The sequence below is a fragment of the Taudactylus pleione genome, unplaced genomic scaffold, assembly GCF_031769625.1.
Source record: "Taudactylus pleione unplaced genomic scaffold, aTauple2 ptg001406l, whole genome shotgun sequence".
Classification (NCBI taxonomy): Eukaryota; Metazoa; Chordata; class Amphibia; order Anura; family Myobatrachidae; genus Taudactylus; species Taudactylus pleione.
In genome coordinates, this window is record NW_028285806.1 from 341125 (window position 1) to 362500 (window position 21376).

Sequence of the window (21376 nt, forward strand, 5' to 3'; positions counted from 1 at the left end):
TGATGGGTACCATCTCAAGATCCAAACATGATTTTCTGAAAGTCTCTCATCCTAAAGTACCGACTTTTTATTTAATTCCTAAGGTGCACAAGAACCAACAGGAACCCCCGGGAAGACCTATAGTGTCAGGCATAGGAGGGCTGTCTGAGCAAGCCAGTATTTTTGTCGACAGACATCTACGACACCATGTGACCTCATTGCCCTCCTATGCTCAAGACACACGAGATGTCTTAAGGAAGATTGATGGCATTAGACTGGACAAAGGGCAGATGCTAGCTAGCATCAATGTAGAATCCCTGTATACTAGCATCCATCATCTGCAAGGCATAGAAGCAACAAAATTCTACTTGGACATGGAAAGTCCCTCAGAACTCCATACACTATTGATAGAACTTCTTGAATTTGTATTATACAACAACTACTTTGTATTTGACAAAAAGTTCTATCTACAAATACGGGGTACTGCGATGGGAGCAGCGTGTGCTCCCACATATGCCAACCTCTTTTTGGGGTGTTGGGAGCACACGCATGTCTTCTGTGAAGAGAACGAGGAATATACGTCGTGTGTGCCTTTATGGATTAGGTACATCGACGATATTCTCGTAATCTGGGATGGTACGGTAGACAAATTCCATGATTTCATGGTTAAGCTAAATAAGAACAAGCTTACTATGAAATTCACATATGAAATTAGTCAGGAAACCATCACGTTCCTGGATCTCAGATTATGGATTGATCCAGAGGGAAACCTCATGTCCGATCTTTTCAGAAAACCGACTTCAACAAACAGCCTACTACATCACGAGAGCTGTCATTTCCCACCAACTATCTCAAATATTCCGAAAGGTGAATTTATGAGGCTAAGGAGAAACTGCTCTAATGGTTACCAATTTAACATGCAAAGTGACATTTTGGCACAAAGACTTGTATGTAGAGGATACAGTGAAAAATCAATTAAAACAGCGCGATACACGGCATCAAGAACCAACAGAGACACCTTAATTTTCTCACCCAACAAGCAAGAAGATCCAGAAAAAGGACTGAACAAAATACGCTTCATAGGAAATTATTGCAAGGAATGGAAACTTGAGAACCATTCTACAAAGACACTGGAACATACTGATGAATGATCCAGATCTTAATAAACATCTGGACCCTAAAGTCCAAGTAAGCTGGCGTAGGGCACAAAATCTAAAAGACATGCTTGTTCATAGGCACTACACCTCTGAAAACAAGAAGAAACCCAGTATAACTGGGTCTTTTCCATGTGGTCAGTGTAAGGCCTGTCCCAATATGGTAAAGAGGAATGAGGTTCTTGATCGTTTCGGAAAGAAACATCAGATCAGACAATATATAAACTGCAATACTAATGCAGTAATATATTGTCTTGAATGTACTTGTAAAAAACAGTATATTGGTATGACAGCAAGGCCACTAAAACAAAGGATATTAGAGCATATAGGAAATATCAAACATGCCTCAACTGATTTACAAAAATTCAAGAAAATTACTACGGTAGCTCGACACTTTTACTCACAACATCATGGATCACCTAAGGATCTGAAAGCATTTTACTAGAGAATTACTAAAAAAAGAATGTGAATGGGCTTTTCGTATGGGCTCAGTCAATCCCTTTGGGATGAATGAAATCATCAATTATAGCCCCTTTCTTGATACCTAAGTAAATCTTTTACACAATTGATATCTTCATTTCTGATCTTGTTACTTATAGATACTAATAACTATGGTCTATTTCGAGTATAATTATTGAACAGATGGTTTTTGACTTAATCGTTTTACTATGATAAACCAGAAGACCATCTTAGATATAGGGTATTTTATTATGGCATTATAAAATATCAAATACGTCATTATCACTATTCAGCACTTAGTGAATATGATGCTAGTGAAAATACCCTGAACCTATTAATAAATAATAAATGTATAAATGATCAATCTTACATTTTAATTCTAACAACTAATTCACGTTTTCACGTCTAGTATAATGCTTGTTTTACAGTTTCTTGTGGTTTTGTTTCTGTTTGTTTTAGATTTTGATTTTGTTTTTCATTCTTTATATACGTCACAGATTTGGATATCACTTTTGGCCTTTCTTTTAATATTAATTTTAATATTAATCTTATCACATTATTATTACATGAATAAAACACTACACTATGAATATCACTCTACATAAATATGTCACTAAGCAAACTTATACACTTATATCATTATTCCAGTATATATAGTATATATTATTTATTACACTGATCACCACTTATTTGGCACTACAAATAACATACATGGGAAGATATCCCACTGGACTTTCACAACGTGATATCAATATGCATATATGCGGGTTTTTAGGAATAAAAATTATATAACAAAAAATAAAAAACAAATTCAAAATAATAATACAAAATGCTGTGAATGACATTTTTTCTAGAATAATGTGGTATACATGTCTGTATCAGCAATAATTGATTCTCCTTATACTTAAGGATCACCATTGCTGTAAAATTAGAATGAGCTGACAGTTTATTTATGTTTAATTCTATTTTTATGTTTATTTTTATATTCATATTAATCGATGTGATTTTACAGGTGGATATCTTTATATATTACAAACAGTTTATTATTAATATATATGTGGTGTAATAAATTATTTTTGCTATATTTTTAGTCCAGTAAAGAATTAATATCTTTTATGGTGGATGAGGTTTATTACTAATATAGTGCAATAATAATGATACTCTAAAATCGGATCAAATTATCGATTGCTGTATGCATACGTCTGACGTGTTTACACAGAACTGGATTTGTTTCATTATATAGTATGTATTATGTAAACTAATTAAGATTAGGCAGACCATGATAACAAATAAATGACACATTTTAAGAAAATAGATCATAAGAGCCAATGGGCCTGATTCAGACCCACTCGCGAGCGGCTGTACGCTCGCAAGTGGGTCGATGGTCTGCACTGAGCATGCGCACGACGGAGGGAGCTCCGTCGTGCGCATGCGCCAGACACGACGAGCAAAGGACTTTCCTTCGCTCGTTGTGTCCGATCAAAGGGGGCGTGCTGTCAATGTTGATTGACAGCACGCCCCCTTTGGTGGGCGTGCCTCCCTGACGGGGGCGTTCCCACGGGAACGCCTCCCATCAGAAGCCGGCCCACTGACATCACTAGTGATGTCAGTGGGAGTGATTTTGGCTCTGATAGAGCCAAAATCACTCCGGAGCTTGCGGTTGAAAACCTCAACCGCAGGCTCCGGCTCGCAATTTCGATGGTCGCGATGGTCACGACCATCAAAATGCACGCTCGTATAGCCTGTGGGTGGTGACCCACAGCTATACGAGCGTCCAGGAGGACGCTCCATGAAAAAGGAGCCCGGCCCTCATGCAGAGCGTGCGCTCTGCTCAGAGCGTACGGCTCTGAATGAGGGCCAATGTTTTCAATCCCTTCAAAAACAGCATGTCACAGCTGGGCAATCTGCAAACATAGCAGACAAGTTTGACTAGCTCCGTGATTAGACACAGATGAGATCAGCCGGACTGTGTATATTGATCTCAACCCCCCTCACATAATGCTACAAGCCTATTGGTGGATTTTTCTGTCTATCTAAGACATTAGCCTATTAACACTGAGCAGGCGCTATATATATCCGGCAGGTACGAGACAGCTTTGTGCTTCCTTTGAAAAAGCCCAGGCGAAACGCGCATCGGACAGCTTGCTGGTGGGCTCCAAAGTGCGCACTTTGGACCCCTACACCACGGATCAATATATAAGAGGCAGAGACTCATGACAGGTACTTTCTTCTACTCTTTCCTGCTCTCTCATTGCAGCCAGCTGTCTGGTTTCTCTGTGCTGCCGCAAGGTAACAGGGACACAGATAAGACTGAAAATAGAAAGCTGCTTCTGCTTTTGCAACCCAAAGTGCCAGTACCCGGGACTCTCATTCCCTGTCCTCTATATATCTAAGACGGGCAATAGCAGATCCAGGGTATATAAGCGCACAACTCCATATCTGGATCTATACCAGGAAATTGTTTAGTACTATACGTACTCTCCCTATTAGGAATTGAGGGGCGCCTCTACAAACCACCATCTTATAGATAGAGGTGGTATCCGTGGTGTTCAGCATTTTAAATTGAGGTAGTTTATACCTTTCTTCATGTTTGTTGTATATGTTTGTTATTATTTCGCCTTCTGTTTTGTGCATTTCTATGCAATAATTTTGTGATACATGTTTTTCTAAATATGCGTCAATTACATACCTACCGTATAGGTGGTTCCACTAATCATTAGAACATCTTAAAACCAATACAATTTCGAGGCATAAATTGTACTAGAGCATTGGGACAGTCCCAATCTTATTATAAAAGTCTACTGGTCCCAGTAGGATAATGAGGGATTGTCTTACCATACTCAATACACTATTTGGTAAATATGCCCAAATACAATATCTTAATTGGCATAACACCTTTTACATTGTTTGATCCATGGACTGTTAGCACAGCATTTCACCCTTATAGATTTATAGTGTATATACAGAACCAGTAGTACTGGCACTATTTCACATTTATTCCTTGATATATACTAATAAACTGTATCAATGTCTAAATAGGATCCAGATGTATGGTGGTATTATGATGTATTGACTGGCTCTAGATGTATGCATATGATTGTTATACGTGTTCACATCCATGCCTCTAGCATGATGAATAAATGATACAGTGGACCACTCATAGCAGATATAGTGTATCACATGGATAATAAATGTATGTTTTGTGCTGTCATGTATATGTAGGAGGAATTGTATGTTTATTTACCTATTTTAATAATCAATAAAATTTAGTTTTAATATACTACCTAGCTTAGAGTTAACTAGACCATACAAAATGAATATATAGACTATAATGACGTTAATTTCCAGCCACTAGAGGTAGAGAACTGCAACCAGATATATGATAGCGCTGTCCTCATAGGCGGTATCCGTTTGCCAACCGTTTAGTCAAAGAGATATTAATAGGAGTGTGCCCTAATAGGAGAACTTTTCTTCTTTTCTCCCCATTTTCCTCTCATCTGTGACCAGAAACAGAGCCCATATGAAGCCAGGTGTGTCAGGGCAGGTGCCCTGTGGACCTATGGACTTCAAAGGAAGAGAGTTAATAAAGGTAAGTTCTTACCGTAACTCTAATTTTCTTCTCCAGGGTCTATATGGCTCCACGAAAATACCCTGGGGATGTCCCAAAGCAGTCATTTAAGGGTGGGGACGCTCCTGTGCTGAGGAGAATCCAAAAGGAAGCATCGTGAGAGGCAAATGTATCGAAAGCATAGAACCTCAGAAAGGTCTGGACAGAGGACCACGTGGCCACCTTACAAAGCTATTCAGCTGAGACGCCACGGTGAGCTGCCCACGAAGGACCCACAGAGCGAGTAGAGTGAGCAGTAACAGTAGCCGTTACAGGAAGGCCTGCCTGCGTGTAAGCCCGTGAGATAGTCATGTGAAGCCATCTAGCCAATGTCTGTTTGTTGGCTGGCCATCCCTTCTTGTGAAATCCATAGAGCACAAATAAGGAGTCTGATCTCCGAAGGGAACTGGTACGGTCCACGTATATCCTGAGGGCACAGACCACATCCAAGGAGACCTCACCTGCCGATAGGTCTGGTGATTGAAAGGCCGGGACTACAATTTCCTGTGGAAACTATTAACAACTTTTGGAAGGAAACCAGGGCGAGTCCAAAGCACAGCCCTGTCCTGATGGAATATCAGAAATGGGGAGCGACAGGAGAGCGTCCCTAAAGCTGACACCCTTCTGGCAGATGCCATAGCCAGAAGAAAAAATTATCTTCCACAGAATCCAGTGGTTCAAACAGAGGACAGTGGAGGGCACTAAGCACTACTGACAAATCCCATGAAGCCACTGGAGGGACAAAGGGAGGTTGTATATGGAGGACACCCTGGAGGAAGGTGTGGACATCCGGAAGTGGAGCAGGTCTACGCTGGAACCAAATGGATAGAGTGTCTGGCCTCACTTAAAGTGCAGGTCTCTGGAGTCCAAGGTCCAATCCTGCTTAAAGGAAGGCCAGGACTCTGGAAATCCTAAACACTTGGGGGTCATAGCTTCTGGTATGACACCATTGGAAATATGTATACCACAATCTGTGGTAGATCCAAGCAGAGGCTGGCTTATGCGCTCTGAGCATAGTTTTGACTACAGAGCTAGAGAATCCTTTGGACCTCTGATGGCGTGGCTCTTGAGACATCCCTCTTAAGACAGATGACCTAGATCCGGGTAAAGGCAAGGACCCTGAGTCAACAGGTCCGGTCGATGAGCAGCATGAACAGAGTGTCGATGGACAGACTCTGAAGATCTGAGTACCAATGACATCTAGGCCAAGCTGGAGCCACTAGCAGGACAGTGCCTCCAGCTTGTTTGAACTTCCAAAGAACTCGAGGAAGAAGGGAGACTGTAGGAAATAGGTCCACTTCACTGATAATGCATCTACAAAGGTTGCCTCGGCATTTCTTGTTCTCAACCCGTACACCGGCAGTTGGTGATTGTGTCGGCAGGCCATGAAGTCCACCTCTGGGAGGCCCCATCTGCTCACTAGGATTGAAAAACTTCTTGGTGAAGAGTCCATTCCCCGGGATGCACGTCGTGATGGCTGAGGAAGTCTGCTTCTCAATTGAGAACTCCCGGTATGAACACCGCAGAGATGGCCAGGAGGTGACCCTCGGCCCATGTCAGAATGCGTGACACTTCAGTCATTGCTGGCCGACTTCGAGTGCCTCCTTGATGGTTGATGTAAGCCACTGTTTTGGCATTGTCGGACTGTACCTGTACAGGTTTTCCGTGAAGTATGTTCTGGGCCAGTATGAGAGCCCTGTAGACGGCTCGAAGTTCCAATATGTTGATTGGCAGGGTTGATTTGACTGATGTCCAGCGGCCCTGAAAGGAGTGTGGACACGTCACTGTGCCCCAACCCCGGAGTCTGGCGTCTGTTGTTAGGAGTTTACCCAGTCTGGGATCCAAAAGGGGCGACCCTTGGTTAGATGAGATGTCTGTAGCCACCAAGTGCGGGACAGACTCTCCTCCGGAGAGAGTACCATTGTCTGAACTTTGATCCGATGGGGTAAGACGTTCCACCTGTGGAGGATCAGCCTTTGCAAAGGCCTGGTGTGGAACTGAACAGCGTTTGGCGACCAAAAGAACTGTGCCAAACGCTATTACGTTCTCCTGCTGTTCTGGGTAAGAGCTCAGCGTCTCCAAGTTCAAGCCCTCTGCCAAGCTACCGTGCAGACCTGGTCCATTGCGAGGGATCAGGAGGATTCAGCCGACACCAATCAGGGGGTGTGGCTGCAGCTAGTCAAACGCATACGCAGCAGAAGCGGTTCCAGGTGCCGTGGGAGGAGCCTGAGGGTAACGTAAAAAGCGGTTCCAAACGCCGATGTTAGAGTTTGGTGGTGTTGGCAGCATCGTTACACGCCCACGGCGCAGTGGGCGGAGTCAGTGACAGGCGGTCACTGACGGTGAGTGGGAGTCCAAAAGCGCTAACCTGTGACCAGGGACGGCCTAGGCAAAAGGCGTTTTGTCACAGGCATGTTCAGTGATAGGGAGGTTGGGCTCTGCACTGAAAGACGTTCAAACTTTCAGGTCTGCTAATGGATAAGGCACCTTAAACCCATCTTGTATCAAATACTCACTTGCAGCACATCATTTGTATGATAGCAGTATGGGTGCAGATGCTTGTTACTCCTGCCTCTGCTAGACATATCTGTAGAGTAGTATAGCACACAATATGGCACTGGGTAGAATTCAACCACTGGGTATTGTGATAGGATCATTGGTAAAGTGGTCTGTGGCAGGTACATTTGTCCCAGATTCCTGTCTTATGTGTTTTAAACCCCCAGGAGAAAGTCTGCAGTGTAGCAGGCTTGAGTTTCGGCTTTTTGAAAAGCCGGTTTGGGACCTGGGGGTTGTGGGTGAGAGGAGAGGGAGGGCTCCACCCACGGCCACTCCAGGTTTTGGATCTTGCAGCCTGGTAACAGGCTTGTTAAGGTTTCCACCTGAGAGTGGCCAATATAAGCCTAGTGTGTATTGGGCTGAGTGTCTCACCTGGGAGAGCAGACAGGGAGTTTGCTCAGAGACACTTGAAAACCTAACTAAGTGCTGTGCCCTTGTTGCTGGTGAGGGCATTAGGCCCTGCCAGGTTCTGGTAGTGAGGGAACTACCTGTGAAGTTAGTGCCCCGACAGGGCTAGGATTTATATTTATGTTTTCTTTATGTTTGTTTCTGACATTGTACAATAAAGACTGGCGCCGACCAGCTTGTACTTGCATCCAGACTGGTGTGCTGCTTCCCTGCTGCTGTGGGTGTGTGTAAGGAAGGAGTCCTCTACCCAGGAGAGGGACCCCCTCACCTAACTGTGTCACAGTATGTAGGAATGCAATATACTGATCATGTCCTAGACAAGCTGCAGAAGCGCACAGCACAAATATGGCACCAACTGTATGTAAGGGAAAGATATATATATATACACTGACAGTATAGAGAAATAAACAGACTGACAGCGCTAGCATAAGTCACACACAATGCAGAAAAAAGGATTTTTGTACTTACCCCTGTAATCCCTTTCTCCGATTGCATAGGGGACACTAGTGGCTTTAGACAGTGGGGAATAGACGTGTGCTAAGTGTGACTAGCTACTCCCCCTCTATACCCCCTTACAAGCCCAGTCTTCTGAAATTGTGCCCGAGGGGAGCTGAGAAAAAGACAAACGGAAGAGGAGGCGAAGAGCAAGTACACAGAACATTTTAGAAGGATGAAATAACGGAGAACTGTTTGTTAGTAACACAACAAGAGAAGAGACGTCAGTCATAACATAAAATGACCACAACCCTGGCAGGAAGCAACAGCGCCGAGTGGCGTCCAGTGTCCCCTATGGAAATGGAGAAAGGAATTTATCGGTAAGTACCAAAATCCTGTTTTCTCCTTCATCCACTAGGGGACACTGGAGGCTTCAGACAGTGGGGACGTCCCAGAGCTCCCATAATGGATGGGAGAGCGCTGAGAACCTGTAAAACTGACCGGCCGTACTGTGCTGCAGAAGCCACAAAGTTAAATCTATAAAAACTAATAAAGGTATGCCGGCCAGACCAAGTAGTCGCCCGGCAAAGTAACTCCATGGAAACCCCGCGAGCAGCCGCCCACGAGTAACCCACTGAACGAGTGGCTGTAATAGAAGGCGGAAGCTCCCTAAATGAGGCCATATACGCCTGTCTGATGGTCAGACGAATCCAGAGGGCCAGCGACTGTTTGGAAGCTGGCCAACCAGGACGAGCAGCATCCTACAAAACAATTAGAGTATTTGTTCTACTTATGACTGCAGTCCTCTCCACCTAGATACAAAGAGCACTAACAACATCCAAGGATCTTGACGAAGGTGAATCCTGTGGAAGAAACAGATACCACAATATGTTGGTTGATGTGGAAAGTTGAAACCACCTTAGGAAGAAAATCCATTCTTATACGGAGGTCCGCTCTATCCTCATGTAATACCAAGTATGGAGGACGACAGGATAGAGCTCCCAGTTCCGACACCCTCCTGGCTGAGGCCAGTGCGAGAAGAAGCGTTACCGTTTACGAAAAGGAATCTTAACTCTATAGACTCCAATGGTTCGAACAGAGAAGACTATAAGAAGGAAAGGACAAGATCCAAATCCCATGGAGCCAAAGGAGGAACAATGGGTGGTTGTAACCGTATCATACCCTGCAGAAAAGTCTGTACCTCCAGTATCAGCTTCTTTTGGAAGAAAACAGTCAGAGTTGATATCTGAACTTTCAGAGAACCCAGACCGGCTGAAAAACCTGCTTGCAGAAATCTGGCTGGGTTGAACTCTGTAGCAGACCCTATACGTTCACCCCCTGAAACATAAACCTTCCAAATACGGTGGTAATGTTTTGAAGTAACTTCTTACCAGGTTCCGAGCATAGTAGGGATTACCCTGGGTGCAATCCCTTTGGGCTTTAAGAAGGCCCTTTCAACAGCCATGCCACCAAATGTAGCCCCTTTAAGTCTGGATAAACTAAAGGACCCTGTAGTAAGAAATCTTCTCTCAAACATATGGGTCACAGATCGTCGATCCGCAGAAGTTGAATGATGGAATATCAAGCTCTGTGAGGCCAATCCAAAACCACTAAGAGAACCTTGCACCTCTCCCATATGATGTGCTGCAGAATCCGAGGGAGAAGGGGAAAAGGTGGGAACAGATAGACAAATCGGAACTTTCACGTTGTCGAAAGTGCGTTCACTGCCACTGCCTCAAGGTCTCGTCTGAGAGCAGTACCGAGGTGTGACCGGACGCCTTTAGTCTAGGCCGGCCCTGGTCACGGATTAGCACATTCGGACTCCCACTCACAGTCAGTGATCGCCTGTCACTGGGTCCGCCCACTGCGCCGTGGGCGTAATGTTGCTGCCACCACCAAACTCTACCATCGGCATTTGGAACCGCTTATTAGGTACACTCAGGCTCCTGCCTCGGCACCAGGAACCGCTTCTGCTACGTATGTGTTTGACTAGCTGCGGCCACATCCCCTGATTGGTGTCGGCTGATTCCTCCTGATCCTTCGCAATGGACCAGGTCTGCACGGTAGCTGGCAGAGGGCTTGAACTTGGAGACACTGAGCTCTTACCCAGAACAGCAGGAGAACGGAATAGCGTTTGGCGCAATTCTGTTGGTCACAGGATTGAGGCAATTGAAGTAAAGGCAAACGGTGTTTTATTGCTCAAAGTCTTAAAGAAGACCCTCCCTTCCGTCTGAAGGGGAATATCACACAGAAATCAAACAGCAATTCTCCACAATGGATTTTCAAAGATGTACACATATAGGGCTCACAGGCCCTCCTTTTATGCCATTGTAATACACATTTCCGCAGGGGGTAAGCCCACCCTGTGGTTTCCAACCAATCATAAGTGCATGAGCTGTGCATGTGCTAGCCACATGCACGTTTAACATTGTCCCTTATGGCAAGGGGGAGTGGTGACTCCCCTGTGCCTGGGCTCAACCTCGGAGCTGAGCAATGCCCACAGCTCCGCTCCGTCTGGATACAGCCTGGGAAGATAAGGATCTCCCTCCAAAAACAGACTTCCAGGAATCTGCTAAGGGACCAAGCTTGCCTGAAACTGCGCTCCAAAGGTGGGCAAGCAGGGTCCGCGGGCATGGACTCCTGGCCACAGTTAGCTGGCTGCATTAGCCAGCTTCCTATGCACCCCCTCATACCACTTCAGGCATGAGGCTGCATAGGAGGACATTTTATTTCTCTGGAAGGGGCTGGGGGATCCAGCAGCCCACTGAGGACTCTGAATCCCCTGGGACTTCCAGGGGACAAGGTAAGTGCAATTTACTTTTAAATCATACACCTTAACTTAACACTTGCATTAAATATATACATTTAAAATACATTGTGTTATAACCACATGTACATCTGTGCTTTTTATACTGTGCCCAGCGCTCAGCTCCCTTATTCCTGCAGTCCTGGACTGCTGGGGCACCACCAGGGGTAAATTCTCCTGAGCGCCACAGCACAGAACTCTGGCTGCGAGCACTCCATACTGCCCCCTCTTAGCGCTGGGGATTCGGAGAGCCAATGCTCCCCATCCCCCCATTTGGCGGCCACGCTACCCTAGACAGCCTCGCTGCACTGGGAGACGGCTTCTCCGGTCCCCCAGTGGGTGGCCTCTCCTCCATGCTTGGGTATCAGTAACCAGATCTCCCGACCCCCAGCGTGCAGCCATCACAGTTCTCCCCTCGGTGCAGCGAACCGAGGGTTAACTGCTGGCCACGTTGTGCTGTGGAGCTGAGGGCGCCAGGAGCAATGACCCCAGTCCCCAGCAGTCAGTGCATAGTTCCCCCGTTCCATGCATCGGGGGTTAACCAGCGCCACACAGGGAGCTGGCTAGCCCGGTCCCCCCTTCATGTGGCGCTTAGCCCTGCTGTCCGGGACACTTGTCCCGCAGCAGCGGCTTCCTGCTCTCCGTTCATCGCGGCCGCCAGAGCGGGGCCGGACCGCGGCAGAGAAATACACTTTTAAAACATTTAAATAAAACACTCGGCGCCTAGCGCCGCTATTAAATTTCAAACATGGCGACTAGCGCCCATAATACAATTAAATAAGGCGCCTAGCACCCTTTGTCCATTTAAAAAAATGGCGGCACAGCGCGGGGGTTAACCCCTTCAGTGCTGTGGCAGCCATTAACCCCCGTATGGTCTGCCTCCGGCCACACAAGGTAATAGATGATTTTCTCTGGACGCCATGAGGTCGACTTGTGGAAGACCCCACCGGAGGACAAGTTGATGAAACACCTGAGGATGGAGCGCCCATTCTCCTGAGTGTAAGACCTGTCGGCTGAGATAATCTGCCTCCCAAAAGTCGATGCCTGAAGATTGCAATGCAATAAAGACTGCTGTAGATGTAGATGAAGATTGCTGTAGATGTAGATGAAGATTGCTGTAGATTGCTGTAGATGAAGATGTAGATTGCTGTAGATGTAGATGAAGATTGCTGTAGATGTAATTGCTGTAGATGAAGATTGCTGTAGATGTAGATGAAGACTGCTGTAGATGTAGATGAAGACTGCTGTAGATGTAGATGAAGATTGGGCAGAAAAGTTTGCAGTGGCGATTTCAGTAGATTGGGATGCGGCTTACCTCTTTCATTGCCGCCTAACTCCAGGTGCCGCCCTGCCGATTTATGTACGCCACTGCCGTGGCGTAGTCTGACTGAACTATGACTGCTCAGACCCGCTAAAGGAGATGTGCTAGCTGAAGAGCGTAGAACACTGCCCAAATTCTAGGATGCTTATCGGCAGACTCGCTTCCTGAGAGGTCCAACTGCCCTGGAAGTGGTGTTCCTGAATCAGAGCCCCCCATCCTCACAGACTCGTCTGTGGTCAGGGGAGTCAATAATAAATCCCAAATCTCTTGCCCTCCAAGAGGAGCGCTGAGTTCAGAAACCAGAGAAGGAATATTCGAGTTCTGGGACATGACCTCACACGCAGGTGAAGAAAAAGATTGGGAGAGAAGGTCTAGTTGAAAACAGTCTGTAGTGGAAACGTCCATAAGGAATTGCCTCGAATGCCGCCACCATATTCCCCAGTAGTCAAATGCAGACATGCACAGATAGATCAAAGGCAGCTGCACACTATGCCATCAACGAAATACCCCTGGGTGAGATAGAGGCACTGCACTGGCCTCTAACTAAGATCTACCATAAAGTCTATATCCGTTCAGACTGGTAATACCCTGGCATGTTATTTAATGTGTTACATGGTTTCAGTCTTGTTTTATATACTATTGCATTTCACATGTTTTTTACATTATTATGCAATAAGGTGCTGTACCTTTCTCTCCTCCTTACCTGTGTGATCGCTAAGTGTGCCTGGATCCTTAGGTTCAGCAAAGTACGGTCCCAATACCAGGTATCCTCACACATGGATGCTAACCATCAAGTCCAATGGACAACCCAAGATCAGTCGCATGGAGCTACAGCCCTCCAAGGAGACCATGGGAAAAAGGTGGCCTTACAGCAAGCAGAGGACTTTCTCCAGGCGTCAGGGTTGTTGTTTCGGCTTTGCAAGTACAAGAGGTGTCAGGGTTTTACTCCAACCTTTTCCTGATTCAGAAACGGATGAGTCTTTTCGGCCAATTCTCAACCTGAAACCCTCATTAAGATGGAATTCCTGCAGTCCACCATGGCCTCTATTGAGGGCAGGAGATTCCTAGCATCCCTAGAACTCAGGAATGCTTATGTGCACATTCCCATCTGGTCAAAAGACCACAAACTTTGCTTTGCAGGCCCTGCCCTTTGTACTCTCCATGGCTCAGATACTGGTCATAAATGTGATGGCTCCCAGGATGCACTTTCAGCAGACAGATGTAATCTTTTATCCCCTACCTGGAAAGTTTACTAATCCCACTCTCCACCTACAGGTGGTTGTGAAGATATTAGTGGTGCAAACCTGGATTATCCACTTCCCAAATACAAACCTGGCACTCTCCCTGCTTATAATCTTTCTGGGGAGCCTGTTCGCCATGGCTGGTCCACGTGCATGCAACTGCTGAGGAAGATGGCGGCTTACTTTTAAGTTGTTTCACTCCAGGGTTCTCCAGCATCAGATTCTGCTGCATTGACCCAGGTCAGATCCAAGGAGTTGGGTACCGGATACCGGTGGTCGCGATGATGACGGTCAGAATGCAAACAGTGGCATCCCGACAGGATTAGGTAAGCATCCTAAACTTAACCCCTAACCCACCTTGCACCCTAACCGTCCTCCTAGTGTCAGGATATCAGTGGTCGGGATTCTGGAGCCGGTATTATGACCACCGGGAAGCCTACTACATCCTGATCCAATGCTGGATAGACAGTTCTTCTAGTGGTCGCTTTGGACATGTTATCATTTGGACAGGTGGTGCCTGTGAAGCCACCAAAGTAAGAAATGTCAATTCTCAGTCTGGGACTGGCTCCTGGTCACAATAGATGCCAGCCTGGGGAGTGGTTACTCTGTGACTCCAATAGATGCCAGCCTGGGGAGTGGTTACTCTGTGACTCCAATAGATGCCAGCCTGGGGAGTGGTTACTCTGTGACTCCAATAGATGCCAGCCTGGGGAGTGGTTACTCTGTGACTCTAGTTTCAGGGCTTTTGGGAATCTTCCCGTTCAATGTGTATTGGAACTGAGGTCAGTCTTCAATGTTCTAACACAGGCACAATGGTTCCAGCGAGACAGACCCCTTTCTATTGGACAATGGCACGGCTGTGGCATATAGGTATGGTATAACATACAGTAATTAGACAGACACCAGATGTTAGACTGTCAATAGTTACACGGGTACAAAAGGTCGACAGTGTCAAAAGTTCGCCATGAAAATAAACAACATAAAAATGGTCGATTTTTTTTTTTTTTTTTTAGCCCTAATCTTCACCCTAACCCTAATTCATGGTGCCTAACCCTAACCGTCTGGGTAAGTGCCTAACCCTACCTAATAAAGGTAAGCACTGGCAGCGTCACAGGTATGGGGAACAGCGATGGAAGACTGTACAATGCTGAGATTATTCTCCAGACTGGTGAGGAGCAGCCACAATTTCAGCGGTGGATTCGGACAATTCCAGTATGAGGCTTCATCTTACAGCGAATGACTAAACTCTCACCGACAGCAAATTAATTCTAATTACACCTGGAGAACATTGATGGCCCTTCCCACCCACGCATCAGACGGTGTAATAGATGCAATGACACTCTCACTTTTATTGTAAATAACATCTTTATATACAGAGACAACGCCTCCCGCACTAGGAGTCCTGCAGCTGGCTGGGACTCAGCAGCACTTTCTCTCCCGGTTTAAATGCCGGCATTCCGAGATACGGGCAACTTGCACAGCGAAATGCGTCTCCTAAGTAACACTGAAAGAGAAACACGTAGCTCAGCAATCATTATACACCCCGGGCAGCCTCTGCGCCTCCCCCCGGGCAGCCCCTGCTCCCCCTCCCCAGCGTCCTCTGCTCGCCCCTGCTCCTCCCCCAGGCAGCCCCCCCTGCTCCTCTCCCCGGGCAGCCCACCCCTGCTCCTCCCCCGGGCAACCCCCCCCCGCTCTTCCCCTGGGCAGCCCCCCCCTGCTCCTCCCCCGGGCAACCCCCCCTGCTCCCCCTCCCCGGGCAGCCCCTGCTCCTCTCCACGGGCAGCCCACCCCTGCTCCTCCCCCGGGCAACCCCCCCCCGCTCTTCCCCTGGGCAGCCCCCCCCTGCTCCTCCCCCGGGCAACCCCCCCTGCTCCCCCCTCCCCGGGCAGCCCCTGCTCCTCTCCACGGGCAGCCCCCCTGCTCTTCCTCGGCAGCCTCTGCTGTCAGCTCATAGACGCCATCTTTCAGCTACAGCCTGCCCCTCATTCTGCCCCCTGCCCTTCTATCAGACACTACTCCAAGTTATCACCAATCAGCCTCTGAAGCGTCTTCTACGCCCACCCATAATATGTCACCAGCATGCTTGGAGCACACAATACGTACATTGCCACATGCTGATGGAGCAGACTTCGGGGTGACATTTTGGCTCTTTTCCTCCTCCAACTCGTCTGCTAATCCACATGTGCTGTGTGAAATAAACACTGTATAAGCTACAGAGAAGAGGTATCTGATGGGCAGGATGGTATCACGCATTGAATATAGCATTAACTTTTGTTAATGACCCTCCTGGATTTGAGATGACTGGGAAATGTTATCCTTCTGGTATATAATAGACAGTGGGGGGTCCTCTGGGAAATATCAGAAAGCCTGAATAGTGAGTGCGGGTTCCTCTGACTCGGGGCAGAAAGCCTGACTTGTTACTGAGGTCCCTCTATTATGTGGAATCAGTCAGGAATCACGGTTACAGGGTGGTGGTGTTCCTCTGATACATGTAAGGAGACCTGGTAGAGTGTAGGATGTCTCTGGTACATGTCAGGAATCACGGTTACAGGGTGGTGGTGTTCCTCTGATACATGTAAGGAGACCTGGTAGAGTGTAGGATGTCTCTGGTACATGTCAGGAATCATGGTTACAGGGTGGTGGTGTTCCTCTGATACATGTAAGGAGACCCTGGTAGAGTGTGGGATGTCTCTGGTACATGTCAGGAATCATGGTTACAGGGTGGTAGTGTTCCTCTGATACATGTAAGGAGACCTGGTAGAGTGTAGGATGTCTCTGGTACATGTCAGGAATCATGGTTAGAGGTCATCTGACATGTTAGTAATGTTCTCACCAGTTCTTGCAGGCCTTGCGTTTCCTTTCACTCCCTTCCCCACAGCCACTATTTTGCAGGGAGGAAGGAAGAGGCTTCTTCAGGTCTTCTGGATCCAGGAGTTCATCCGAGTCTAACAGATTCTAATAACAGAAGAAAGGTCCTTGTGTACAGCTAGTTTAGAAGAAAATGAATTTCTATTCGTACCTATAACCTAGAAGATGACAGGATCCCATTTCCCTGAGACTGTGCTGATGAGGCTGCAATTTATTCTCAGGAAACATTTCCTCAAATCCTCGGAAATTCAACTCGCCCTCCAAATGGCCTAAGCGGCCCCCTCAGACTATTCACCCATCATAGATTACCTGTGACTCCACACAGTGAGACTGGTCAGGGACTGGCTATATGACCACCACCAACTATCAGGAGCCCACCCATCTCTCCATTTATTGCTGACACTATTTATTGCACAGAACTGCTATATGGACCAAGCCGTGCCCAAGGGACCACTACCCATGAGACAGCTCCGCAAGCTCCGCTAACTAAGACCCTGCGTTCTATCTGGGCACAGGAACTGGTAAATAGAGCTATAGGGGAGGGCACATCCCTATTCACCATAGCAGATATTTTGGACTTGGAAATGACATGGGACAATTGCTCCAGATTGCGATTTCATCAGTACATGGGGGATCATATTGTGACATTTTACGGTGTATTCAGATACCACCAAGAACTGCGCATACATATTTTAATATTTAGTATTTATTTGTCTGTATGATAAAAGTTATGCTTATTATATATGTTGATGGCATTTACCTTATTGTGAGCGCTGGTATATTTGGTTTTCTAAGTTGTGGAGGGATTGACCATCCCTTATTTTTCAGCTACTCTATTGTTGAGAAGACATTCCTGACAGCGCTCCATTGGTCACTGTGTTACCCTCAGACTAATCCCCCATTATAGATTACCGATGTACTATCTGCTCCCAATCACATATCCCGTACCTTATATCAGTCTGTGCCTCCATGTGTCACTGTGTTACCCTCAGACTAATCCCCCATTATAGATTACCGATGTACTATCTGCTCCCAATCACATATCCGGTACCTTATATCAGTCAGTGCCTCCATGTGTCACAGTGATGATCACACTACCCGCACGGCCTGGACAGCCGCCGCACTCCCTCTGCAATACGCCGGACATCTGCTAGAACAATACTTACGCCCAGTCACCAGAGACCCCCTCCGGCCTGTGACCGCAGGAATGCCCGACTGGCCATACATTATGAGCTGCAGGGAATGCCCGGCTGGCCATACATTATGAGCTGCAGGGAATGCCCGGCTGGCCATACACTATGAGCTGCAGGGAATGCCCGGCTGGCCATACACTATGAGCTGCAGGGAATCCAGGCTGCCCAGAACATCCACCCAATCTCAGCATGGGACCGAGGGACAAGAAGGGGCTGCACTAGAGACTCTACTCCTAGCCTCCATGGCCAGACTGACGACGTGGAGCTGGTTCAGGGGTCTCTGGACCCAGCCAGGCTCAAGCCTGCCAGCAATGGACCCAACCATAGCATGTGCACCCTCCGGGGTTGCTGGAAGTGGGTGTTTTCCGGCACACCCTACCCTTGTGTGTGTAGAGCAAGTCGCTCAGCGGCACCTCTACCAGCGGCCGATCGTCCCCCGGAGTCTCCCAGCCGTGCAGCAGTCCGTGCTCGTGTATTCCCTGAGGTGACTGTCTGGGGGTGGAGGGTTTGTAGGTAGCGGACTGCATGTATAATTAGTGTGCATGTAATAAAGGTGCTCTTGTACCGGGCTATCGCGTGCTTACTGTGTGATCTGTGGGGCTCAAAGGACCCAAGGTAACCGTGAAAGAGCTATAACCGCTGCCTATCTCCAGGTGGTGACGGGCCAATAGGCGCAAATAACGCTCCCCGGTGTCCTCAGTCACTAAGCGTAGCCCGTTATTGGACAAAGCTATGGAGCTAAGGGAATAATAATCCAACAAGCAGATTTGTGTAACTGACCTCGTCATCGTCATTCATATCACTGGCAGACAGAGTCCATAGCTTCACAGCAGCTGGATCCACAGAGGGCTTACCTGAGAGAGAAAATGTTATTATACAGGGCACTGCTGGCCCCCTCCTTCCTGTGTACCCCTGTATTTACCTCAGGCCCCCTCCTTCCTGTGTACCATGTACCCCTGCATTGTACCTTAGGCCCCCTCCTTTCTGTGTATTGTGTTCCCCCCGCATTGTACCATAGGCCCCCTCCTTCCTGTGTACCGTGTACCCCTGTATTGTACCTCAGGCCCCCTCCTTCCTGTGTACCCCTGTATTGTACCTCAGGCCCCCTCCTTCCTGTGTACCCCTGTATTGTACCTCAGGCCCCCTCCTTCCTGTGTACCCCAGTATTGTACCTCAGGCCCCCTCCTTCCTGTGTACCCCAGTATTGTACCTCAGGCCCCCTCCTTCCTGTGTACCCCAGTATTGTACCTCAGGCCCCCTCCTTCCTGTGTACTGTGTACCCCTGCATTGTACCCCAGGCCCCCTCCTTTCTGTGTATTGTGTTCCCCCCGCATTGTACCATAGGCCCCCTCCTTCCTGTGTACTGTGTACCCCTGCATTGTACCTCAGGCCCCCTCCTTCCTGTGTAACCCTGCATTTTACCTCAGACCCCCCCTTCCTGTGTACCCCTGCATTGTACCTCAGACCCCCCCCCCTTCCTGTGTACCCCTGCATTGTACCTCAGGCCCCCCCCTTCCTGTGTACCCCTGCATTGTACCTCAGACCCCCTCCTTCCTGTGTACCCCAGTATTGTACCTCAGGCCCCCCCCTTCCTGTGTACCCCAGTATTGTACCTCAGGCCCCCTCCTTCCTGTGTAACCCTGTATTGTACCTCAGGCCCCCTCCTGTGTACCCCAGTATTGTACCTCAGGCCCCCTCCTTCCGGTGTACCCCTGCTTTGTACCATAGGCCCCCTCCTTCCTGTGTACTGTGTATCCCTGAATTGTACCTCAGCCCCCTCCTTACTGTGTACCCCTGCATTGTACCTCAGGCCCCCCCTCCTTCCTGTGTAACCCTGCATTTTACCTCAGACCCCCCCCTTCCTGTGTACCCCTGCATTGTACCTCAGGCCCCCTCCTTCCTGTGTAACCCTGTATTGTACCTCAGGCCCCCTCCTGTGTACCCCAGTATTGTACCTCAGGCCCCCTCCTTCCGGTGTACCCCTGCTTTGTACCATAGGCCCCCTCCTTCCTGTGTACTGTGTATCCCTGAATTGTACCTCAGCCCCCTCCTTACTGTGTACCCCTGCATTGTACCTCAGGCCCCCTCCTTCCTGTGTAACCCTGCATTTTACCTCAGACCCCCCCCCTTCCTGTGTACCCCTGCATTGTACCTCAGCCCCCCTCCTTCCTGTGTACCCCTGCATTGTACCTCAGACCCCCTCCTTCCTGTGTACCCCTGTATTGTACCATAGGGCAGCACAGACGGTGTAATGGTTAGCGTTACAGCCTCACAGCACTGAGGTCGTGGGTTCAATTCCCACTACGGCCCTAACTGTGTGGAGTTTGTATATTCTCCCTGTGCTTGCGTGGGTTTCCTCCGGGAACTCCGGTTTCCTCCCACACTCCAAAAATATACTGGTAGGTTAATTGGTTCCCTACATAATTGACCATAGTGTGTATGTGTGTGAGCATGTGGTAGGGAACATAGATTGTAAGCTCCACTGGGGCAGGGACGGATGTGAATGGCCAAAAAAATATTCTCTGTAAAGCGCTGCGGAATATGTGTGCGCTATATAAATAACTGGTAATAAATAAATAATAAATATATAGGCCCCCTCCTTTCTGTGTATTGTGTACCCCTGCATTGTAGCTCAGGCCCCCTCCTTCCTGTGTACCGTGTACCCCTGCATTGTACCTTAGGCCCCCTCCTTTCTGTGTATTGTGTTCCCCCCGCATTGTACCATAGGCCCCCTCCTTTCTGTGTACCGTGTACCCCTGCATTGTACCATAGGCCCCCTCCTTCCTGTGTACCGTGTACCCCTGCATTGTACCATAGGCCCCTCCTTCCTGTGTACCCCTGCATTTTACCTCAGACCCCCTCCTTCCTGTGTACCCCTGCATTGTACCTCAGGCCCCCTCCTTCCTGTGTACCGTGTACCCCTGCATTGTACCTTAGGCCCCCTCCTTTCTGTGTATTGTGTTCCCCCCACATTGTACCATAGGCCCCCTCCTTCCTGTGTACCGTGTACCCCTGCATTGTACCATAGGCCCCCTCCTTCCTGTGTACCCCTGCATTGTACCTTAGGCCCCCTCCTTCCTGTGTACTATGTAACATTAATGACATCTGGATCCCCCTGTAGATAGCCATTACCTGCCAGTGGGCGTTTGGAAAGTGACAGCTGCCTTGTAGATCCTACTTCGAAGTTGGGTTTTTGAGCTGACATTCTGATAGCAGCAATTTCACCACCCGAGTGGCCCAGATGCTTCCCAAGGCTTCCTATCTGCTGTGAAGTCAGAGGCTCCTGTAGCAACTAGAGAAACAGTAAGTGGTAACAGAAGATTGCACCAGGGTGGCGTTTGGTTACTTA

General features: G+C 47.9%; 1 protein-coding gene across 1 annotated transcript in view; it reads right to left on the bottom strand.

Annotated features, from left to right (window-relative positions):
* Positions 1 to 15126: 15126 nt before the first annotated feature.
* CIAPIN1 (cytokine induced apoptosis inhibitor 1) overlaps positions 15127 to 21376 on the bottom strand; it is a 12399-nt gene continuing 6149 nt past the window's right edge. The window contains exons 4-8 of the mRNA XM_088463549.1: positions 21160 to 21319; positions 18808 to 18881; positions 16800 to 16921; positions 16070 to 16151; positions 15127 to 15470 (exon numbers count right to left, since the gene is read on the bottom strand). Of these exons, the coding sequence (XP_088319675.1) occupies positions 15360 to 15470; positions 16070 to 16151; positions 16800 to 16921; positions 18808 to 18881; positions 21160 to 21319 (549 nt within the window). The 3' untranslated portion in view covers positions 15127 to 15359. The remainder of the gene's footprint in view (positions 15471 to 16069; positions 16152 to 16799; positions 16922 to 18807; positions 18882 to 21159; positions 21320 to 21376) is intronic.